The sequence below is a fragment of the Vipera berus genome (genome assembly GCF_964194415.1).
Source record: "Vipera berus genome assembly, chromosome: 3".
Lineage (NCBI taxonomy): Eukaryota > Metazoa > Chordata > Lepidosauria > Squamata > Viperidae > Vipera > Vipera berus.
In genome coordinates, this window is record NC_138204.1 from 56,014,605 (window position 1) to 56,032,014 (window position 17,410).

General features: G+C 38.6%; 1 protein-coding gene across 5 annotated transcripts in view; it reads left to right on the plus strand.

Moving 5' to 3' along the window:
• Window positions 1-14,695, plus strand: part of KDM4A (lysine demethylase 4A) — a 29,057-nt gene extending 14,362 nt beyond the window's left edge. Inside the window, exons 13-23 of one of the 5 annotated variants that reach the window (XR_014026158.1) lie at window positions 1,946-2,124; window positions 3,075-3,273; window positions 4,365-4,441; window positions 5,501-5,556; window positions 6,056-6,164; window positions 8,835-9,023; window positions 9,486-9,656; window positions 10,197-10,316; window positions 10,715-10,807; window positions 11,281-13,120; window positions 13,214-14,695. Coding sequence is in view for 1 of the 5 variants with exons in the window: in XM_081325739.1 (XP_081181865.1) it covers window positions 1,946-2,124; window positions 3,075-3,273; window positions 4,365-4,441; window positions 5,501-5,556; window positions 6,056-6,164; window positions 8,835-9,023; window positions 9,486-9,656; window positions 10,197-10,316; window positions 10,715-10,807; window positions 11,281-11,421 (1,334 nt within the window). In the remaining 4 variants the exon portion in view is untranslated. Of the gene's footprint in view, window positions 1-1,945; window positions 2,125-3,074; window positions 3,274-4,364; window positions 4,442-5,500; window positions 5,557-6,055; window positions 6,165-8,834; window positions 9,024-9,485; window positions 9,657-10,196; window positions 10,317-10,714; window positions 10,808-11,280 lie in introns of those variants that run through there. The other 4 variants (XR_014026159.1, XR_014026160.1, XM_081325739.1 and 1 more) reach the window with 4 other exon arrangements.
• Window positions 14,696-17,410: the final 2,715 nt, after the last annotated feature.

Sequence of the window (17,410 nt, forward strand, 5' to 3'; positions counted from 1 at the left end):
TTCAGCTACCCAAGTTTGGATCAAATACAGCACTTTGATCTCTGAGGCAAAAGAAAGAGAACACATATTTAAAACATGATTTTATAATTGTGAGGTTGTGTATTATTTCCAAATTATTGGTTTCACAAATTATACAGTGAGGGAAAAATTATTTGATATCCCCTGCTGATTTTGTACATTTGCCCACTGACAAAGAAATGATCAATCTATAATTTTAATGGTAGGTTTATTTTAACAGTGAGAGACAGAATAACAACAACAAAAATCCAGAAAAATGCATTTCAAAAAAGTTATAAATTGATTTGCATTTTAATGAGTGAAGTTTGATCCCCTGACAATCAACAAGATTTCTGGCTCCCAGGAAAGAGCTGAGATTAGGAGCACTCTCCTTAAAGGGAGTGCTCCTAATCTCCACTTGTTACCTGTATAAAAGACACCTGTCCAATCAGATTCCAAACACTCCACCATGTCCAAGACCAAAGAGCTGTCCAAGGATGTCAGGGACAAGATTGTAGACCTACACAAGGCTGGAATGGGCTACAAGACTCACCAAGCAGCTTGCTGGGAAGGTGACAATAGTTGGTGTGATTATTCGCAAATGGAAGAAACACAAAATAATTGTCAGTCTCCCTCAGTCTGGGTCTCCATGCAAGATCTCACCTCATGGAGTTTCAGTGATCGTGAGAACGGTGAGGAATCAGCCCAGAACTACACAGGAGGATCTTGTCAGTGACCTCAAGTCAGCTGGGACCATAGTCACCAAGAAAACAATTGCCGTGAAGGACTGAAATCCTGCAGCACCCGCAAGGTCCCCCTGCTCAAGAAAGCACATGTACAGGCCCGTCTGAAGTTTGCCAATGAACATCTGAATTATTCAGAGGAGAACTGGGTGAAAGTGTGATCAGATGAGACCAAAATTGAGCTGTTAGGCATCAAGTCAACTCGCCGTGTTTGGAGGAGGAGGAATGCTGCCTATGACCCCAAGAACACCATCTCCACCGTCAAACATGGAGGTGGAAACATTATGCTTTGGGAGTATTTTTCTGCTAAGGGGACAGGATAACTTCACCGCATCAAAGGGACAATGGCCAGGGACATGTACCATCAAATCTTTGGTAAGAACCTCCTTCCCTCAGACAGGACATTGAAAATGGCTCGTGAATGGGTACTCCAGCATGGCAATGACCCAAAACATACAGCCAGGGCAACAAAGGAGTGGCCTAAGAAGAAGCACATTAAAGTCCTGGAGTGGCCTAGCCAGTCTCCAGACCTTAATCCCATAGAAAATCTGTGGAGGGAGCTGAAGGCTTGAGCTGCCAAATGTCAGCCTCGAAACCGTAATGACTTGGAGAGGATCTGCAAACAGGAATGGGACACAAATACTTATTTCACTCATTAAAATGCAAATCAATTTATAACTTTTTTGAAATGCGTTTTTCTGAATTTTTTTTATTGTTATTCTGCCTCTCACTGTTGAAATAAACCTACCATTACAATTATAGACTGATCATTTCTTTGTCGGTGGGCAAACGTACAAAATCAGCAGGGGATCAGATAATTTTTTTTCCCCTCACTGCATGGGCTTAGCAGCCATGTGTGGAGCTGAACTTTTTGTACACTGTAAAAGGCAGCATTTGTAAAGGTTGCTAATAAAGACGAAGAAAACATTGGCGGGCATGGCTGAAAAATGAGGAACATTGTTATATTTCCTGTAGTTTACATCTGTTACTCTTTTGTAGTGCTTTTTTTGTAAAAGAAAAAGGTGCTGGAACACACACATGTCATACAACCCGCTTTGCCTACCCTACAAGGTTCCATCCAAAAAAGGTGCCGGAACTCCGTTCTGAGCATTCTATGACAAAAAAAGCCCTGCTCTTTTGACAGCCTGGAGAAAAGAGGAAATGATTTATCTAAATTTTGATTGACGCTGTGATTCTTACTGCAGAAATGTCAGAGCAGTTAACACCTGAAGAAGAAACTGAAGAGATGGAAGCCTGGGCCAAGCCTCTCAGCCAACTGTGGCAGAATCGTCCTCCCAACTTTGAAGCGGAAAAGGAGTACAATATTGCCATGGCTCAGCAGACCCCCTATTGTGCAGTGTGCATGCTCTTCCAAACCTACCAGGTAAGCAGACTATTCTTTCTCCTGACCTACATAGTACAGAAGCACTGACAGAATGTGGTTTGTGTAAGTGTGTTCAGACTGATTATTGCTAGTATAATCCTGGTTCCAATGTTTCCATAGTAAGCGGGACTGATTTTCTACAGCATCTGTCACGTTACTCTTAATAAGCGCATGGTTTCTTAAAAAATAAACCATATACATATTCTAGTACCTGATTATGGAAGCTAAGCAAGATTAAGCCTGGTTAATACATAGACGGGAAACTGTCTGGTAATAATGGATAGTAGTTGTCACATTCATCTCAGATGGGAATGATCCATGGTGGTTAAGGTGTTAATAGTTTTTCAAAAAGTATCTATATAGTTAACTAACTCAAATATATTTTCTATAAACAAATGTATTCTGTTTCTTACATTCTTTTATTACTTATCCATTTTTCCCTCACTAAATAGCGCAGCACAGAAACTGTTTAGTGTGGTATTTTAATTGCTTGTTTAAAACAGTTTAAGAATTTACAATAGAACAAGGAAGTCTTAAAACAAATCAAGCCTATTTTTGATGTTATTGGGAATAACATATTTAATAATTTAAAAAAAAATCTTAGGGCTGGAATCATATTTGCAGAAGTGTGCCTGAGATGAACATAGTATGTAATTTTGAAGATTTGGATTATTTTATATCAATTTTGTCAAACGTAATTTTTTTTCCTTATTGTGACATGAAAAAAATGTCCTATTGATTATTTCTTTGGCAGAAATATTTATCTCTTTGGAAGGAAAAATATCGCACTTGATTTGGAATCATTTTTACCTTAAGCATAACATAGTGAAATAATATTTATTTCAATTCTTTCAGTATGCAAACAAAAATGGAATGCTTTCCTGATCGTATATTTCTTTCTGTTTCTGTATCGCTGTTCTTTTCTAAAATGTGTAATTTCTCATTGGCAGGCAGATTGTGGAAGTCAGAGCTTACAAGCAGTTCCAAATGCTGCTAATGGCAAGATGAGAACTAAGCCCCTCATCCCTGAGATGTGCTTTACTACCACTGGCTGTAGCACAGATGTCAATCTCTCTACCCCATATCTGGAGGAAGATGGGACCAGTATTCTGATCACATGCAACCACTGTCAGGTCCGGGTCCATGCCAGTGAGTACTGTATAATTTAGGTCTGATTGTCCATTGATTCCCCAAATAAAATATTACTATTTACCCTTCCACTTTCCCATAGTTTATAAGGGAGCAATGTAAGTACGGGCAGCTTATGCCTGGTTATTTTTTTACCTGTAAGGAAGACCACAGAAAAAAGTTAAGGAATTGCACTTTAATGTCCACCCGATTCATATGAAAATATCTGAAAATACCATGGGTGAAGACTACAATTAAAGTGCAATAAACACAAAATATGTCCTTCCAGATACAGTGGTACCTCAGTACTCAACACTAATTGGTTCCGGGAGGCGCAGTGAGTACCAAAACTGATGAGTAGCAAACAATTTTTCCCCACAAGGAATAATGTAGTAAGTCACAAGGCAACTGACAACGACAAGTTCTAGCTTTTGCGTTGAGCGCCAAACAAATGATGGGTACTGGGACAAAAATTTGGTGTCAAAATGTGTTACCAAATTTGATGACTTTCAACGCAGTTGAGTACCAAGGTACCACTGTATTTTTCATGCTATGTGAAGATTAAGATGCTGTCACTGGAAAACTAGCCCACAATAGAAGTAAACAGAGGGGAAAATCTCATTGGAATGCCAGTTACAAAGCAGTTTGGATGAGTTCCTTTCCTAATGCTTTGGATATCACTAATACTTTAAAGCAGTAAAAGAAATTCAAAGACCCAAAACACTGTAATAGTTAATGTCTGGAGTTAATTTACAATAACAATTATTTTTTTCTGTTGTAAAGTTCACTGAATTGACAGGGCCCAGAGACAGATTTGACCCATCGTGACCATTTTTATGGCTTGAGGTTTGAAATTTCTTTTTTAAATGAGAGATCAGGTTATGGATAGATCAGTATTGCTTTTTTGTTAGTATGTTTCAAGTGGATGATACAACGCTTAAGGTGATATTCTGTACCATTGTTTCTTTGGGTCTTCCAAGACTGGTCAAATTTATTTTGTGGATATAAATTCATTATTAATATTTGTTAAAATAAAAAGGGATATGAAAATTGAAACATTGCTGATTTTTATTGCTTAGCCTACAAACCTTCTATTTTTATTTTTATTATAGGTTGTTATGGAGTAGCCCCAGAGAAGGCAACTGAAGACTGGAAATGTTCTAGATGCAAAGCCAATGCTTTAGAAGAGGTGTGTCAGCGTCTACTAAAATTCTTTTGTTTTCATACATGAGCAGCATTGGAAAGTTTGCAGTTGTGAGATAGTTATTGAAATAGATTTATTTGTATGAAAGAATTTCATTAAAATAGAAGAGCTAGCTTCTGATACGACTTTACTTCATGGAATATTTTAAACGAATAGTGTGGTTGATTATTAAATGTATTCATCAGTATCCCAGAATCTAGTCCTCGGATACCAAAACCTCTTCAAGCTGGCTTAATTAGCAATCCCTACTGGAGGTAGCTTCCCTGAATCAAACAATTACGCAGATATTGAGATTACTTTTTATTTTTTTAAAAAATGTTTATCATTGTTTTAGACACTTTAGGGAATGGAATATTACTAGGAGATAATATTTTGCAAGTATATTTGGCTCATTTGGTGCAGACATTGATGTGCAAGTCTGCAGTCATGCATGATTGGTGAAGTATCACCTTGCTAGATAGGATAGAATAGGCTTTTGAACAATCATCAAGACATGTCCTACATCACTTCCGCATAGTTGTGGATAGTTTTCTGCTATGTGAGTCCCTAACAGACTTAATAAAATGCATTCTACCTAGCACTAGCCTTTCGTTTCCTATAGAACTAGTTTAGTTTCTTCTATGAGATCTTCTGTAAGACAAAAACAATTAATGCACAGAATAATTATTTAACTTGTATAGTTGTCATTGCAGAATATTTATGTATTTCAGAAAAATAGTATAAAATGTAGTGCTATAATAGTACAGTATTAATTGGTGTGATTTCAATAACGTGAAAGCCAGCTTGGTCTCGTGCTTAAGACACCAGGCTAGAAAACCAGAGTCCATGAGTTCTAGTCCTACCTTAGCTATGAAAGCCATCTAGGTCACTTTGGGGCAGTCACTTTCTTTCAGCCCAACTCACCTCGCAAGGTAGTTCTTGTGGGGAAAATAAGAGGAGGAAGGTGTGTTGGATATGTCTGCTGAGTAGAACTATGTAAAAATAATAAAAGCAGGACACAAATACGAACAAATAAGTAAATGTGATTTTCTTTTGTCTTATCAGGATTGCTGCTTATGCTCACTTCGTGGAGGTGCACTTCAAAAAGCCAACGATAACAAGTGAGTTTTTGTGATAATTAAGTATGGAAGACCCCTGGACTAATAGACATCAACTCATAATAAGCAAAAATTTAGTGATGTTCCCCTGGTCAGATGCAATGCTAGTTGTGTAAAGTGTTGCATTCATCTGAGATGTTTTGCAATGCCTACTGTTGCAAGCAAAAATCCCCTCCTCAGATACTTAAAGCAACCACGTTCTATGTAGTTTTCATAAACTGCTGCAAAGACTGTGTGCATAGACAGCCACATTGCCGAAAGTCTATTATCTGTTCATGCATACAGCCTTCCAGAGTATGTAGCTGTTTTTGTGCTGAATGTTTTTGCAAAGCACTTTTTTCAAATGCTTTATGCAGCTGTATTGAGAGTGGGGGAGGTCATATTGTTCATAAGTTTACTTTTTGAGCTGTTTTACCAATATCAGTTTTGGTTATTCATATCCTGCAGCCAATTTTTAATAAACATTTACTAAATACTTAAGTAGACTTCTGAATTTTCTCAGGTGGGTACATGTTATGTGTGCCGTGGCAGTTCTGGAGGCCAAATTTATAAACATTGCCCAACGTAGTCCAGTTGATGTCAGCAAAATCCCACTGCAACGCTTCCGACTGGTAAGAAAATAAACAGTACTTTGAATTCATTCATACATGTTTATTCTATGCGTTTATGAGATTCTTAAATCAGAACCCGGAGAACATAGGAAAAATCTTTTCAGATTAGATAATTTTTGATAACGGAAGTGGTGGAATTTTGGATGATTGTATATAGCTTTTACCAACTTGTTCCCATTCAAAAGTATTGGACAAAAGACTGTGGGGACAAAGGTCATGGTGCCCCAAAATTATGGAAGTTAGAGCCCAGCATATCTGGAAGGTGAGAGATTCAGAAAAGTCGTATGCAGTATAATGAGTGTAACTTAACTTGTAGGTTTGAGTACTTGTACATTAATAGCTTAGAGCAGTGTTTTTCAACCACTGTTCCGCGGCACACTAGTGTGCCGCGAGATGTTGCCTGGTGTGCCGTGGGAAAAATTGAAAAAACACTGACCTAGGAGACAGCGGTGAGAGGAGGAGGAGGAGGAACAGCCGCGGGCGGAGCGGCGCTGCAAGACTCTGTGGCGGGGGAGCGCTGGGCACCAGAGCCTTGGCTAAGCTGACGGCCCTACTTCACTGGAAGCAAAAGCCCGGGAAAAGAAGTGGGCTCGACCTCTCTAGGCACCAGGGCTCCACGGCAGCGTAGCTCCGCCCCCTTTTCTGGCTTCGGAGGGTCTCTTGCTGAAGAGAGAGAAGCTGGGGAGAGGCGACCGGCTCGCTTATCGGAAGAGGACGGACAGGCGGCCAGCCCGGCTCGCCTGAGCTGTCGCGTGGTTGGTTGCCTGCAACGTTCGAAAAAGCTCTTCTTCCCCAGCACGCGCCGCTTACTCCTTACTCCCCGCGCGGCTGAGGATGCGAGACTCCCGCCTGGTCGGCTGCCTGGCTCCGCTTTCTTTGCTCGCCGCGACCCCTCGCCCCAGCCCGAAATAGAGGGATCTGACCGCTTCGCTCTTGGAGGCTTCGCTTGCGTCTGAAAAATTACATGGCTGATTTTTTTTTTAACCTGTCCTTTTGAAACGTTGCATAATAAAATGTCCTTTGGACCAAAGCAATTAAAAACCTTTGGGGTATCCCCCCCCCTCTGGAGTGAAGTGCTTTTGATGGTAAAGGTGAGAAAGAAAGAAAAAAGGAAGGGGGAAAAGGAGAAAGGGGGAAGGGGAAAAGGGAGGGAGAAAGAAAAAAAAAGAATAGAAAAGAAATAGAGAGAGAAAGGAAGGGAGGAAGGAAGGAAGGAAAAAAAGCAGAAAGAAAAATTAAAAAGAAATGCAAGTAGCTTCCAGTTTCCACAACAAGTAGAAAGCAAGAAATTGAGAGAGGGAGGGAAAGAAAGTGGGAGAGAGAAAGGCAGGAAAGAAAGGAAGGAAGATAGAAAGAAAGAAAAGAAAGAGAGAAAGAGAAAAGAAAGAAAGAAGGAAAGAAAGAAAGAAAAATAAATGAAGGAGAAAAATGCAGAAAGAAAAATTAAAAAGAAATGCAAGTAGCTTCCAATTTCCACAACAAGTAGAAAGCAAGAAATTGAGAGAGGGAGGGAAAGAAAGTGGGAGAAAGAAAGGAAGGAAGGAAGATAAAGAAAGAAAAGAGGGAGGGAAGAGAGGGAAGGAAGGAAGGAAGAAAGAAAAGAAGAGAAAAAAGAAAATACAGAAAGATAAATTAAAAAGAACTGCAAGCTTTCCTTTTCCTTCACAGCAAAAACAAACAAAAGCCCCAAAATAAAATAAAATAAAATAAAGAGGCTAATAATAATAATAATAATAATAATAATAATAATAATAATAATAATAATAAGAAGAAGAAGAAGAAGAAGAAGAAGAAGAAGAAGAAGTTGTTGGAAGGGACCTTGGAGGTCATCTAGTCCAACCCCTTGAGAACACAGGCCATCCTCGACTTACGACCGTTCGTGTAGCGACCGTGGGGAGGTCCAACGGTGCAGAAAACGGTGGAGTGCCTCGTGATTTTTTTCATGAAACAAGTGTGCCTTTGCCCAAAAAAGGTTGAAAAACACTGGCTTAGAGCACATGGCCTGTCTGTACAATAATTCAGTAAAGAAGGCCAGTGTTATTTATCCCATTGCATGGTTTCATTATGCATGGCAAAAATAGTCATAAAGTGACACTTCACCCTATATAACTTTCTGGATAGCTTCTTCCAACAGTTTCATATAGATGTTAAATAACACAGGATAGGACAAAGCCTCTCCCGTTATGTAAATGAAAATGAAATTACAAAAACATCCAGGGCCTTGATTTTACCCAATGTATGTGCTGTAATATACTATGAACAAAAGGAAGCATACAGAGGCTTCCCATATATAGTCATATATTTTAGTATATGAGTAAAGACAATTCCTACAAGACTCTACAGGGAAATGTAATTACATATTGTGTAATTGTGTAGTAACCAAATAGCATGCATTTTTTTCTTCCTCATAAGATTGTACAGCAGTAGTATTCATTTTAAACAAAATACCTGACCATTGAAGCAGATTGTAAGTACTATTGAAATACACAGGGAATGCAGGTTTGTCAGAATTCCTGAAAATAAAAACTCGTGTCGTAGTTCGTGACTTCAGTGCCTGATAACCCATCTGCATCTGAATTGGACAGGCCTGTGTGTGTCTTTTGGTGTCTTAAGCATCTGATACCTTTGGAACTTTACCTTGATTGAACTGCTAAACTTGTCTCTTCATAGAAATGTGTCTTCTGCAAGAAGAGAAGGAAGAGAATCGCTGGTTGTTGCGTGCAGTGCTCTCATGGCCGCTGTCCTACATCTTTCCACGTCAGCTGCGCCCAGGCAGCTGGAGTCATGATGCAGCCAGACGACTGGCCGTTTGTAGTCTTCATTACCTGCTTTCGACATAAAATTCCATCTCAAGCAGAAGTAAGTAAATAGAGACTTAATATTCGGTTCAGTTTTTGACCCAAGTACAGTATTACTATTACTTAATCAATAGTAAGCCAGTGGAAAGATAATAGTAAAAGTGTTCAGGAGGCCGCACATACACACTATATGATGGAAATGCTTGCTTTGTACCTTATATTAAAATGTTTGTCTGCTCAAAGCATCTGCTAGTCTTGTTGCTCTTATTAATATTACTGAACCTTCTATTTATACCTTCATTAAAAGTTGATGGTATATAGTTTGCATTAGCAATAAAAATATAAAGACATAATAAAAATCTTTAAAAGCTTTGCCAAAGAGATGTAAAAACAATCTTTCCGTGCTTTCCAGATAATGCATAGGAAGTATTTGCATTTCCACAACCTTCAAAGTATTCCATGTTGTTAAACCAAGTTTTATATTCTGAATATAACATTGATTATAGCTTTTTTGTTCCTTTAGCGTGCTAAGGCCAGTCTACAGGATCTTGCTGTGGGGCAGCCTGTGATAAGCAAGCACAAGAATGGACGTTTCTATCAGTGTGAAGTGATCAATCTGACGAAGGAAACATTTTATGAGGTCAACTTTGACGATGGCTCCTTCAGTGATAACTTATATCCAGAAGATATTGTGGTATGCTTTGCAGTAAAAAAATTATTGCACCAGAAAATATACAGTTTTAGGAAACATAAAGTCCCCGATTGCTGAAGTGGGTCAAATCTCTAAAGCATCCGGACAATACTTTTGAGCTGCATAATGCAAAGCTAAATATAGCATAGATTATTTGATTCCTAAATTAGCAATCTCTTCCCTTTCTCCTTCCCTCTCTTTCGTTAGAGAAAAAAATAATTCCAGATGAAGATTCTATTCTGTTTTATGTTCATACAAATATCTATATAATAAATGAGTAGTTGCAGAACAAGGATAGTTTTGTATATCTTGTAATCTATTCAGGGCAGGAATATTCTGATTATAAGATAAAGCTCATTGCAACTAACTCCTGATGTTAACAGAATTGTACTTGGTAAAAATCAGACACTTTTCTGCTCTCCTCATTGCCATGTATCAGCTCAATTGTCAAGCTTCTCCAGAGTCCATTATTTTAGGCAATGTTTCTTCTGTTTGCTATTCAGTAGATGATTATATTTCTCAAACTTTATCCAACATGGACAGAGTCGAGATTGCCTCCAGCTTGGTCCTCCACCTCCAGGAGAAGTTGTTCAAGTGAGATGGACAGATGGCCAGGTCTATGGAGCTACATTTGTGGCTTCTCATGTCATCCAGATGTACCAGGTAAGTAAGAGGAATAGGATCGATCTTCTCATTTTCTCTCTTTTTAACTCTGTAGGTTGGGAGTTCTGACATCCCTGAAGGTTGTATTCTGGCCTGCCATGAACAAGATAACATATAATTGGACTGTTCCAAAAGATACATTGATTGATATATCGACATTTGTGTAAAGCGATGTTAATTCTCATGCATTATAGTTGTGGCTATATAAACTAGTTTCTAGATATTCTCTTCTGTTATTAGCAGCTGATCTGACAACCTCTTTCATGATGTAGACGAAATTGCATGTCAGTTGGCTGGGATCTTGCTCCAGAAAAACATTCTGTATTGAATTGCATGACAGAGAGATAGTAATTGATGCCTACATTTATCTGACAGCCACCTGATTGATCTGATTCTAGGTGGAGTTTGAAGATGGATCCCAGCTGATGGCAAAAAGGGATGATGTGTACACACTTGATGAAGAACTTCCTAAAAGAGTCAAGTCAAGGCTGGTAAGTCAAAACAGTAGATTTTGATTCGTGAAATTCTTCTCGCACAAGAGAGCATCAGTTCCCACGTAGGAAACTGATCTTTGAGTGTTAGACATTTCTTCTGTCACTGGTATGCTTCCAGGTGCATCAAAGATATAATAAAATTTTTAAACTGAAGGTCCCAAAAGTCTTTTCAAAGGAAAGGAAAAATAGATTTTCAGAATGTTTGTTTGTTGAGCTCATTATTGAACTCTGCAAATTTGCAGATTAACGGTAAACAACCACTTGGAGCCTCAGGACTTGAGGTGCATCTATATTACGTACTCTACTTTAAACTGGATAATTAGAGTCCCCAAATCTACCCTCTGTTGTTTTCCAGTAAAAAAAAATTATTATGCATGAGGAAAATTGTGAAGAATCATTATCACTTATCTCCTCTAGTCCAGTTTTCTCCATTGTCCTTTTAACATTTCTTGTCCTTACTTGATTTGCAGTCTGTTGCCTCTGACATGCGCTTCACAGAGATCTTCACAGAGAAAGAAGTCAAACAAGAGAGAAAAAGACAGAGGGTGATCAACTCGCGCTATCGTGAGGATTACATTGAGCCTGCACTGTACCGGGCCATTATGGAGTAGTAGCTTGCAGCAGGATTGCAGTGACCACCCCAAAATGGATTCTAGCACAGCAGAAGCCAAACAGACAGTCTTCATATCCCACTTTTTTAAGAAGAAAAAGAAATGAGATAAGCTTATCTGACTCTGTAGCACCTTGAACATACAGATTTCGCTTTACTGGCAAACTCCAAGGCTCCAAATCCAACTCATTTGGGAGCACATCTTTGAGTTCATGAAGCATTTGGTTCATACCAGCTCGATGACTTCGCCGTTAGCTGTGAGTTTCTTCATTCAATACAAGCTGTTCTTTGACAGAAGGATAACTTTCCATTACCATCCAAGGAGTAGCCCAGATAGTCGCAGTGCTAAAAATGACGTTCCCCATTTTTCCTGGATTAAATGTCTATTTCTGGGGGAAATTCTGAGCTCATCCTGCCTGCAGAAAGCTGGTGATGTTACTGGTGCTTGAAAATGGATTCCTTTTTATATTTATAACCCTGTTTTTTGTCATGAGCACGCTTCTTTTTTTTTTAAGCATCGCCTCTCTGAGCTGAAGAATGGAGAGTGAAATTTATTAGCTCTCTTTATTCCCAACTTCTTGAACCTTTGAAGCTTTTGTCCCTATTTTATATTCAGAGACTTATTTACTCATATATTTAATTGTTATAATTTGTACCTATGTAATAGGAAAAGGTTTTGAGCCATTCAGCGCTGTGCATTCCTCAGGCAAGAGAATCCTGGGAAATATCCTCGATTAAGGCAATAAGGACTACAAGGATTCCCATTCCTGTGTGGCTTGGAATGACCACAAATTGGGCCCAGGTTTGCAACCAGATTGCCTGAGAAAATGAGCATTCTTTCATCTCACTGGCAATGACCCCAAACTGTGGGGTATTTGAATCCAGTTTGAATATTCATTAAATTATGTCAGAGGTCAGCATTATTGGTATTTCTACTTGGAAGCTTTGCACTGTTTTTGCCCAAACCTATATAGGTAAGACTAATAGAAGGGCTCATGTATATTTAGATTTATCTTTTGTGGGACAGAAAAAAGGAAGCTGAAGGTACATTTTCAAGAGGTGTCTCATTTCTTGTTGTGCAGTCACTGGAGACAGTTTTTATCCAGATATATTGCAAGAAAAAGTGCAAAGCTACTTCTCCATTTATAAACATGCTCTTGTAGATTCTATGTCTACAGTATCTGGAACATGCCCCTATCATCTAATCTTGGAAGATAAATGTGCTCATGTTTACTAGAGGCTCCAGGAAAGACTGTAGCATTCCTTCCCTGTTTATCTTGCTGCATAAAGTTCACACAACAGATTATGGCAACAATTGATATAGGTAGCCCTATATTTACATCCGTTCATTTAAAAGTGGTTCAGAGTTATTGACAGCTTCAGAAAAAGTGACTTGCAAACTCTTCTCAAAGTTACAACTGTTGCAGTACCCCCCCCCCCAGTCAGGTGATCATAATCCAGGCGCTTGACAGTCGATTCACACGTGGGATGCAGTTGCAGCATCTTGCGGTCACATGAAGACTGCGATTTGTGATCTTCCAACAAGCAAAGTCAATTGGGAACCAGGTTAACTGTGATTCATTTAATGACCACATGTTTCACTTAATGACCATGGTAAAATGGTTGGTCCAGGTCCAGTCACATGATTCATTTTATGACTGCACCAACTTACAACAGAAATTCCAGTCCTAATTGTGATTGTAAGTTGACTACCTGTAGATACAAAATTCTTCAAAGTTCAGGTGAACAAAATCTCAAAGACTTTTCTGTCTGTCTCTCCCTTTATTATGTAGGATCCTGAATGCATTTGGAGGAATCCTAGAAGAAGTGGAGAGATTTCAGTGTGCAGTATTGATCTCTTTTCTGTATTACTTTAGAATTTAAAGCTGTATTACTGTAGAGATTGGCTCTCTTCATAAGCACAATATATATAAATATAGACAAAGGAGCAACTTTTGAAATATTTGCAGTTGGACACTGCCTCTCAAGTTGGAAGTAAGATTGGTAATTATAGAGCACATGAGAATATCTTATGGCTCTCAGTTGCTTCCTTTTAAAAACTGTTATGTCTCCAGTCTCTTTTTGGACCTTGAATAGATGTCTCCCTAGTATTTATTTAAATGGTTTGTGCTATCTAGCAAGATGGGCAGCCTTTTCTTCTTGGCCCTTGTGTATTAAGCAAAAGTCATTCTCTATATTAGTATTCTTTTGGGTTCCCCAGGAATGTTTTTAGTACGAAACAGATATCTCCCTCTCTTATCTTAACCTGGAGGTTACTGCTGTCCCAGATATAATACGTTTTTCTATATCAATATTAAAACTGAATCATGATGCCAAAGGTTCATTAAACAGGCTTAGGGACTTTTTCTTAAATTGTTCTCTGCTTTCAGATTGAAAATAAACTAGATAATATATATCAATGGATTTAAAAATAGTTTTGAACTGTAGCTTGAGCTGTTGTTCAAAATCTTTCTGAATTTTTTAAAATGAACCCACCTCATAAATATGTCTTGAGTATATCTACAAATTGGTTTAATTCACTTCAAAATCTAGAAGATGATTTTACAGGATTTTAATATGCTTATAATTGAGCAGGCAGCAAGAATTCTTAAGAGCCCTTCTAATCATTATATCCTATTTTATTCTTAATGTGTCTGTTGCTCTCATCCAGTCAAACTGCAATTGTTTTATTTTAAATCACTGTAATAAAATTGTTGAATAATTTTATAAGTTTGACACATAATTGGGATAAACTTCTTCCTATTGATGGTTTAACAAGCTTTTGAAAATATAAGCACCATTTTCTTAGTTTGTCCCCAGTATTTAATATATGCACACACCTCTGTATAAAGTTGCAGCAGGCTTTATATGTACAGAAAAGAACCAAGATGAAATATGTGATCCAAACATGATCTGTTATTCCTTGAAGACGGACTCCAATAATTTCTGACCTGTTGGACGTTGTGCTGGTTTTAGGATGCCAGTGTGAGATATATACAAGATAGGCAGCTTTATGTATTGTTTTTCTGATCTAGTAATATAATTTTGGACTAGACTCAACTGATTAAATCTAAAACACTTTAACACTAAAAGCCTGAGTGTCTTCAGTTTCCTTGATCATTTGTCCTAGGTTCTTTTTTTAACAAGTTACATCTATTCAGTCTTTGTTTAACCAGCTATCTGCCCCAAGTCAGGAATTATTCTAGCTTTTCTTCAGTGATTAACTATTCTAGCTTTTGTTTAGCTAAAATAAAATATTACCGTAAGTGTTCATACTTGGATGTGTATTTGGAAGTTCATTAGATTTAGGCTCACAGCTCCTGATCAAGGGAATAAAAATGGGAAGTGGAACTCTTAAGAAGAGAGTATATGGAATGAAGATAAGTAAAATGGGAGAAAGCAACCTCTCCCTTTCTCCTTGTGGAATGTGATGTGGCAGAATAAATTAGTGGCAAAATACAAGATGCAAGAATTCATAGGTCTATATTTTTAAAAATATCTAATTTGTACATTATTACTATTTTATTATTACATTTTTATATTCCCCTTTTTATATATAAACATATGTATATTATCTAAGCTTATATATAAAAAGATACATAATTCTTGTTTTATAATTCAAACATACATAATTCTTCTGGCTCCTATTTTCCCACAACAAAACCCCTGTGATGCAAACTGGACTGAGAGAGTAACTGGCCCAAAGTCATCCAACCAGGTTTTCCTGCCTAAGGCAGGATTAGAACTCATGGTCTTCTGGTTTCTAGGCCCGCATCTTAAACCACTGCACCTAACTCATTTTCAGATGCAGCATGATGAATCTATACTGAGTAGTTATCACAGATTACTTTTATTTAAATACAAAATACATGTCAATTGTTTGTGAACAAAATTATAGTCATTGGATCCTAGACTGCTGCCTTTTACTGTATTTCAGACCTTGGCACAGCATCCAAGATAAATGGCTGTTGTGACTACTTCATCTCATAATGTGAACAATTTCAGCTTTGATTAAGACTGAAAACGTAGAGTTAATTGCATCAAAATTAATGAAATTTCCTTCTGAGTTTCCATGTGTAAAATAATATAGGAAGCTTTTACAATTCCTTGGCTTTAACTAATTAACTTATCAAAGTATTTCTTGAAAATGCTGAATCACCAATGTTGGATTCTTTTTTTCTGAGAGCACTTAAAAAGAAACATAAGCATCCTCAGGTACTACAAATCACCTTTTCCCCTTCAAGATTACTGGTAAGTCCTACAAAACAGTGCGTGTAATGTTTTTTTAAAAAAAAAATCAGGAAATTAAGGGCTAATGGGAGAAGGAAAATATGACTTTGCATCTAATATCTACAACTGAGGTCCAGACTCCTATTAAAACTGCATGTTAGTCATTAGAGTATCATTTCTTCTCAATACTGTTATTTATGCAATGGCCTAGTCTACATATTTGTCAAACTTTATTTAAACGAAATTAAAAGTGTGACAAATACACAGACTGGACCATTTATTTTGCTACAGGATTGTATGAACAATGAGTAGACCTTACCTAAAAAATACTCAGGGCTGCAAGGCTAGAAACTTTTAACACTTTACTAAAAACACTGCAGGGCTACAAGGCTAGAAACTTTTAACATCTTGCCTAGGAACTAGCTAAGATCAGCCACCCTGTGAGAGGCCCAGGCTGGGCTGAAGCATTACTAACACAGTAATGCTCTTGCACTTGGCTTGTAATAGAGAAAACGGAGGAAAGCCAGGAGGAATCGCTGTAGAAATGAAGAGGATTTTGGGGCTGGACAGGAGATCATGTTCAGTGCAGCTCTGCTGGCCTTCCATTTGTTAACTTTTATTAACTGGATCATGTTTTCAGACATCTGGACACGCAGCAGAAAGTGGAAAATGACTTAGTTTCTTAAAGCCCAAATTCTTTAACCATTTTACCAAACCTCAGCAAGAATCAGGAGCATAGAAAACAATACCATACATACATACCACTCATCCATACAAGCCCTATTAGATTTGCAGAGTATGTTATTTATTTATAAACTGAGCCAAACTATCTCCAGCATGATAGATGGAGAATCCACGAATGGGTCTTCCTGCCCAGTTAGACTAAGTCAGACAAACTTGCCACGCCTCTCCTGGGCCAGGACACCTCCCATCACGACTTAGTCTGTGCCCAGAAAAGACGTGGCAATTTTGGCTCCCAGAATCTTGCTGAGTCATCTCTTCTGAGTAATTGAGCAGGTCATATAGTTTTTTCCCCTTCGTGGATTCTCCCCTTCCCTCTGCACTGGGATCAGCACAGTGCCTAATTCCCCTGAGATTCCTTCCCCTTCCAGCTGCAAGCTCTGACTGAGCTGCAGCCTTCCGGAGGTGTCAACTGTTTCACTGTTGCAAGTCCGTGGGGAGGGTTTTCAATTAGATAGCATTCGCTGTAGTTCTCAGGATCGGAGTTTGCCCTTCTTCCAGCCCTAGGCTCTGTTTTTTGCGGCACGCTAGTTGCAGCCGCCATTTTGAATTCCGGCTTACCAGCAGCTAGCCAATGGGAGACTCTTTGTCAGAAAGCCTCTGCTGCCTTTTTAAGCATGCCGATAGCATCAAAGGCATGCGGAGACTCTCTGAACTGCCTGCCTTCTCTCCTGAATTAAGGGGGAAGGACAGGTTGCTTCTTTTTTCACTAACTTTTTCACTAACCGAGCCCACCTTTACGCCCACAGCAGCTGGTCTTTGGCCCTCAGAGGCGCAGAGAGTGTGGTCGCCAGAGCAGTTACAGGCTCTGATCTCCCAGGCGGTCACCCAGGGATTGGCCTTACAATGTCTATAAGAGTATACACCCAAATCAGTAGCCTCAATGACCCCGCCTTATCTCTCCCAGTTGCGAGCTCCAGAATATTCTGACCCCATTTTTCCCACCTGGTCTCCTTGCAGCGGAGTATCTTTTTCTGAGGAGTACGACCCAATGGAAATGCCGCCCTTGGAGGATGGGA